Source organism: Ammodytes marinus (genome assembly GCF_949987685.1).
Source record: "Ammodytes marinus genome assembly, chromosome: 10".
In the NCBI taxonomy this organism is placed as follows: Eukaryota; Metazoa; Chordata; class Actinopteri; order Uranoscopiformes; family Ammodytidae; genus Ammodytes; species Ammodytes marinus.
Window position 1 is genome coordinate 32,530,944 of NC_137214.1, and position 7,502 is coordinate 32,538,445.

Sequence of the window (7,502 nt, forward strand, 5' to 3'; positions counted from 1 at the left end):
TTGACCTCCAACCTTAAAGGCCTACTTCACCGGTTTGAATATGAAGGTGTATTGAACTCTGAGATCCTCTGTAGTATAAATGTGCGAACATTTTTTAAATCGGTTCATCCTAGCCTGAGAAAAGGCAGAAAGAGTGTTTTTTAACCCTATATTTCTCTTTCTCGTGACATCACAGAAAGAGAAATATAGGGTTAAAAAAAACTTACTTTGTAAATATTACTGTGATGTCTTTTACTGTGACATCACAGTAATATTTACAAAGTAAGTTTTTTTTAACCCTATATTTCTCTTTCTGTGATGTCACGAGAAAGAGAAATATAGGGTTAAAAAAACACTCTGCCTTTTCTCAGGCTAGGATGAACTGATTTCAATTTTTTTCGCACATTTATACTACATAGGATCTCAGAATTCAATACACCTTCATATTCAAACCGGTGAAGTAGGTCTTTAACAGAACTTCCATCACATCACACTGCCCAGCCTCAGTATTGTTCTCCGGGGCTGCAGCTAGATTCTGCTCGGAGTGAGACCTCTCCTAATAATTCAGCCCCTCTCTGCCTCTCGTTACGTCACAGGGATTTTCCAGCAGCAGAAGGAAATCAAAAAAACTTTATGAACCGACAGTCAGAGACACACTTCACTTCATTTTCACCTGAGCGGACTTCAGACGTTTATCCGCCATTTTTAATAATATCAACCTTTATTTGATTAAAATCTTATTATTATTATTATTATTATCAGCTACTGACGTCATGACGCAATAATTAACTAAACGTGTGTTTGTGTGTAAATGGATACTGAGCCTACTAAGCAGCATGTGGAGTTAGAAGGACTTTCGCTCTTAGTTTTTTAGACTTTTTAAACAAGGTAAGGACACTTTTATAACACTTTAACATAACTAAATGTATATATTATGAATTTTTACACACGGCACTATCAGTTCAACGTGAGCCGTTACAGTAAGGCGAGTGTGCTTTGTTGTGCTACTCACTTCCTTATTAGCCTTTATAACTTCCAAGCGAAAATCCTTCTGTAAAATGTGAAATTTTGACTTTTTCTTAACAGTAAAACAATCAGAAAAAGCCTTACATTAGATTGAAATATATATTTTGTATTGATGAATACAGATGGTGAATTCGGCGTTGACAGATTCAAGGTTTAATCGTTATTTTTTAGTGGAAATTTGAGTTTTGACTTGATTTCCTTCCGCTGTCCGTTAGTTCAAACTGCGGTCAAACCATCGATAAATCTGGAAATTACCATATAAAATGAAATGGAATGTGGATTATAATATTCCCGAATACAATACTGAATGTATATTAAACTAATTAGACTTAAATTGTGTTCTGTTGTCCAAAGGTTTTTATAGTAAGAAGCTAAAAACCGTTAAAGTGGTAGATTTTTAAGCAGAGTTTGGTGCGACGTTCCCCGCATTACGTTGTTAGCTCCAGGTTAGCGCGGATATTTAGGGGCTTTTCTCCTTGAACAAAGCCCGTGAAATGAAGCCGAAAGTCGGACACTAACTGTGGGATTGTCGGTGTTGTGGAAGTGTTCGTTTATAATTATAATTCATTGTTTTAAAGACCTAAACAGCTGTAACTGCTGCGTTAGCTGTTGAGAGAGCTAGCCCAGGCGCGTTCACATACGGGGACGCGCGCTGCCAAGAAGCAACAAGTGTCGGATTATTTATCGATTTTATTTATTAAATTAAAAAAAGATTTATTTGAAAATACACATCATCCCTGTCAAACTAAATGCATTAATCTTATTAAACATAATTTACACAATAATTTACTTAATTTGGACAATTCGATATTTAGCTACAATTATGAACGTTATTGGGGGTTTAAACATACACTAAAAATGTATGATAAATATTTTTTTGTGCTAAAATAAACCTTATGCCTACAGCCTACCATACTAACATTATAGTTAACGTACACCATTCTTTGCATTATAAATAGAGATTTAAAAAAAAATACCCAAATATTTATTTCAGTTACTTGTTAAATATTTAAATTTAAACAAACTATCTTAAATCTGCCAAACTCTACCTGTAACTGTTTTAATTAGACTATCTTAAATCTGCCAAACTCTACCTGTAACTGTTTTAATTAGACTATCTTAAATCTGCCAAACTCTACCTGTAACTGTTTTAATTAGGCTATATTAAATCTGCCAAACTCTACCTGTAACTGTTTTAATTAGACTATATTGTACTTTCACCCATCTCATTTTAATTGCTGCCACACAATAAATTCCCCAGTGTTAAATATGCAGTGTCAAACTCCATTAACTCTATCTGAGTTAATATAACAACAGCTGGATGCCTCCTAGTGTTGGTGTCAATTTCGGTAGTTAAAAGACGGGGTGTAGAAAGTACTCTATAAGGCTTTAAATAACACTATACAGTGTATTTTTAACTCTATTTTGAGTTAATTTAACTCTAAAATTGTAACACTTTGAAGAGAGTTAATTTAACTCCAATTCTGAGTGGGACCAAATACACTCGGAAATGGTGTTAAATTTAACTCTTTTAGTGTTGTTTTAACACTTCAAAATTTACTGTGCACTCTTCACCACTGTGTAAATGTTTCAATTGTTTCTCTCTTCACCTGTTGTTGTGTATTTGATGTATTTGCATTGAATATTGTTTATGTATTGTTGTTTTTCATTTGAATTTGTTTGAACTCGACGCAATTGTAAATGAGGGTCACCCCTCAATTGGTCTCTGGAGGATAAATAAAAGTTAAATAAAAATAAATAAATAAATACATTTCAGCCACAATTAACGTTCGATAGAGTTTTAAGTAAAATATGAATTAACCGTTTTTTGATGTTTGACCTTTTTACAGACACCATGGCGGCTGACGACCATTACCTCCACCCCTCCAACCAGGTAAAAGCTCACCTACACAATGGTTGCGTTCCGAATCTCCTCCTCTTTCTTTTTTCTATTCTACATACTACATCCGACGATAAAAAGAATCTAGTTAGGATGCAGTAGGCATACTATTGGGACATACTTTACCCTCTTATTTCATCATAACATTGCGCCTTGATCTTGCCTCTTGCTTTTATATCCGTCGCATCCCCGTTTGTTTTCATATGGAGGCTTCGTCGATGTGACGTCACTTCACGTGCGCACTGGATTGTGGGTCAGAATCGCCCAAATAGGATGCTGTTTTCAACACTAACAATCTTGGCCGCATGAAGTAGGACATCCGGGTACTTCTAACCATCCTAAATCTGGCCACAAGAATCGGGACATCCTAAATCTTTTTTCTACATACTATATAGTAGAAAGTATGCCATTCGGAACGCAACCACAGGCTTACGGCTATAAACAATAATAAATGGATAATTGTTAAACGTTCACCTCCATTTTCCCCTTTAGATCTTTGACACGTTGATGCTGGACACTCCGTGGGAATATTCTCACTTCCCCGCCATGTCCCAGACGACTTCCCTACGGACAGGTCAGAGAAATACTGGTTATTTAAAGAAACACACACTTTGCACACACACACTGAAGCACACACACACACTGAAACAGACACACACGCACAGTAACACACACACACACACTGAAACAGACACACAGTAACACACACACACACACTGAAACACACACACAGTAACACACACACACACACAGTAACACACACACACACACTGAAACACACACACTGAAACACACACACACACACACACACACACACACACACACACACACACACTATGTAATTTCCCAACATCTAATAATAACTCTTGAAACAGTGAAAGTGATAAATCATTAGTTTTCTATATTTTGATCATTTTCTATGTGAATAAGTGAATTTACCTTAAAGGTGTTGTCTGTCTGTCTGTCTGTCTGTCTGTCTGTCTGTCTGTCTGTCTGTCTGTCTGTCTGTCTGTCTGTCTGTCTGTCTGTCTGTCTGTCTGTATTAAGGTGTAGTCAGTGATTCTGGAGAACGCTTGTTGTCAAAATCACTTTTCTGTCAAAATCAGTGAATATCTCCTCATGATCCGCTACCTGTCTGTACTGTGTGTGTGTGTGTGTGTGTGTGTGTGTGTGTGTGTGTGTGTGTGTGTGTCTACCTGTCTGTACTGTGTGTGTGCTGAAAAAAATCCTGTTAATACACAGCCTAGACTCTGTAAACTGGTATGTAAACAAAAGGGGCCCACCTTAGCTAGTAACATGCCAGTTTACAGAGCCTAGGCTGTGTATTAACACTGGATTTAATGGTAAATGGACTTGTATAGCGCTATATCTCCGTTTATCACAGACTCAAAGCGCTTTACATTGTTTTTTGTACACATTCACCCAGTCACACACACATTCATACACCGATAGCAGCAGCTACCACGCAGGGTAGGCTTAGCACTAGGGTGCTAAGCTAACTAAGCTAACTATCGGGAGCAATTCGGGGTTCAGTGTCTTGCCCAGGGACACTTCGACATGTGGCGGGGAGACGGGGGATCGAACCTCCGACCCTGCACACCAGAGGCGAACTCCCTACCCACTTCGCCACTGCCGCCCTTTGTTTTCAGTGCACACACACACACACACAATACAGACAGGTAGCGGATCATGAGGAGATATTCACATGGTAATACCTGGAGAATGTGCTAGGCCACCTGTGTCAAACTCTTAAAGGCCTACTTCACCGGTTTGAATATGAAGGTGTATTGAATTCTGAGATCCTATGTAGTATAAATGTGCGAAAAAAATTAAAATCGGTTCATCCTAGCCTGAGAAAAGGCAGTGTTTTTTTTAACCCTATATTTCTCTTTCTCGTGACATCACAGAAAGAGAAATATAGGGTTAAAAAAAAACGTACTTTGTAAATATTACTGTGATGTCACAGTAAAAGACATCACAGTAATATTTACATAGGATCTCAGAATTCAATACACCTTCATATTCAAACTGGTGAAGTAGGCCTTTAAGTCCCAGGCTCCTCTCAACAATGCAATATAAAAAGCCATTTAAAAAAAAAAAAAAAAAAAAAGGTGCTACAAGGAACTTTTAAATATTTCTGAAACAGTCTAATTGTTCCTCTGATGATCATAAATGACATGTAACAGCAAACGAGACCATCAGTGCAAAGAATGCTATTTTTTATGTAGTTTTTCTTAATGCCTTTGTCATGGGTAGGCTCACTCATAGCCACTTTTCTAGCCAAGTTCCCCAAGACATTTTTTAAGAGCCTGTATAAGACGTAGTAGCTCAGACCTACCCTCCTCAGATGGGGGGGGGATGCCAGCTGGATGGGTTGGTTAAGGTGGGTTACAGCAGGCGACTTTGTTGGTATAGTTACTCGAACTGCGCATGTGTGAGACGGATATATCCACTGCTTCAAGCAACGCCTCTGAAAAAATATCAAAGAAAAATGTCAGCTGGTCATTTAAAAAAAACAAAAAACAATTGAATTGTCGTCATCATCATCATCATCATCATCTTTATTGTCAGACTCAAGGTCCATAAAAAGAACACTCAAAACATAAAAAAAACACCCCACAGATACACACATTTTCATAAAAGACATTCCTACCAATACCTCCACATTGGTGACTGTCATCATCTCTGAACAAAGTCAGATGAAACTGTCCAAACTCAGGCACTTGAAAACATCATAAAGGTTCAAACAAACTTAAACTAACAGATGAATAACTCACGTGAGGAGCTCCAAGGTGCCACATGTCTGATGGTGACGCAAACAGATAACATATTTTTCCTCCCTGTATTATGACCTACGACTGATTGAACTCACCTGAAGACAGGTGTGTCTCGTTACTACACACACACACACACACACACACACACACACACACACACACACACACACCACACACACACAGCTCAGGTGCATCTCATTACTAATCACAGGGTCGGGTCCAGTCAGAGTTGCCAAGTCTGTTTTCAATGAGTGATTTTAGGATAGTTTTTTTTTGTAAATTCACTCACAAATATTGGTTGCGTTCCGAATCTCCTCTTCTTTCTTCTTTCTATTCTACATACTACATCCGACGATAAAAAGAATCTAGTTAGGATGCAGTAGGCATACTATTGGGACATACTTTTACTCTCTTATTTCATCATAACATTGCTCCTTGATCTTGCCTCTTGCTTTTATATCCGTCGCATCCCCGTTTGTTTTCATATGGAGGCTTCGTCGATGTGACGTCACTTCACGTGCGCACTGGATTGTGGGTCAGAATCGCCCAAATAGGATGCAGTTTTCAACACTAACAATCTTGGCCGCATGAAGTAGGACATCCGGGTACTTCTAACCATCCTAAATCTGGCCACAAGAATCGGGACATCCTAAATCTTCTTTCTACATACTATATAGTAGAAAGTATGCGATTCGGAACGCAACCTTTGGCTGTCGTGGCTTGAGTTTTTTGAGGCTTTTTTTAAAGTGTAGTTGCTTAAATTGACTCGCTCCCCATGAATATGATATCAGTAGTAAGTGTATTTATATAGAAAAAATGTTAGCGGATCATGAGGAGATATTCACTGATTTTGACAAGAGAGAGAGAGAGGTAGAGAGGGGGGAGAGAGAAAGAGAGATGGATGGGGGAGTGAGAGAGAGAGATGGGAGAGAGAGAGAGAGGGGAGAGAGAGAGAGGGAGGGAGAGAGAGAGATGGGGGAGGGAGAGAGGGTGAGAGAGTGTGTGAGAGAGAGAGGGAGAGAGACAGAGAGAGAGAGAGGGAGGAGGGAGAGAGGGTGAGAGAGAGAGAGACAGAGAGAGAGGGTGAGAGAGAGAGACAGAGAGAGAGGGAGAGAGACAGAGAGAGGGGGGGAGGGATAGAGAGAGAGAGAGAGTTAGCAGATCATGAGGAGATATTCACTGATTTTGAAGAAAGAAAGTGTCCTGCTTTTCAGGAACTATTTTTGACTCTTTTTGTAAAACGGATTTCGAGAGAATATAACAAACCCCAGATGACGTTATGAAGCGAAAGATGAGTGAGTGAAATTTCACTCTCACTTCCCTGTTTGAGAGAGAGAGAGAGAGAAAGAGAGAGGGAGGGAGAGAGGGGGGGAGGGAGGGGGAGAGAGGAGGGAAGCGAGAGGGGGAGGGAGAGAAAGAGGGAGCGGGAGGGAGAGAAAGGGGGAGAGAGAGGGAGGGAGAGAGAGAGAGAGTGTGTGAGAGAGAGAGAGGGAGAGGGAGAGGGAGAGGGGGGAGGGAAAGGGGGGAGAGAGAGAGAGAGAGAGGAAGAGGGGGAGGGAAAGAGAGAGAGAGGGAGGGGGAGAGAGATAGAGAGAGACTGAAAGAGAGAGAGAGTGTGAGAGAGAGAGAGGGAGAGAGAGACACAGACAGACAGATAGAGAAAGAGACAGAGAGACTGTCTGTATATTGTGTGAATGAAGCCAAGTTTTTATTTATTTACCTGTGTGTGAAACTGCAGCGATTTCTCTGTCACATTTCAACCAAACAGAAAAATGTCTATTTGTGATATTGGGCTACACAGATAAAACTGATTTGATTTG

General features: G+C 39.6%; 1 protein-coding gene across 1 annotated transcript in view; it reads left to right on the forward strand.

The window, feature by feature from the left end:
• The first annotated feature begins 657 nt into the window (after positions 1–657).
• nfkb1 (nuclear factor of kappa light polypeptide gene enhancer in B-cells 1) overlaps positions 658–7,502 on the forward strand; it is a 50,072-nt gene continuing 43,227 nt past the window's right edge. Inside the window, 3 exon segments of the mRNA XM_080036129.1 lie at positions 658–867; positions 2,856–2,899; positions 3,398–3,479. Of these exon segments, the coding sequence (XP_079892255.1) occupies positions 2,861–2,899; positions 3,398–3,479 (121 nt within the window). The 5' untranslated portion in view covers positions 658–867; positions 2,856–2,860.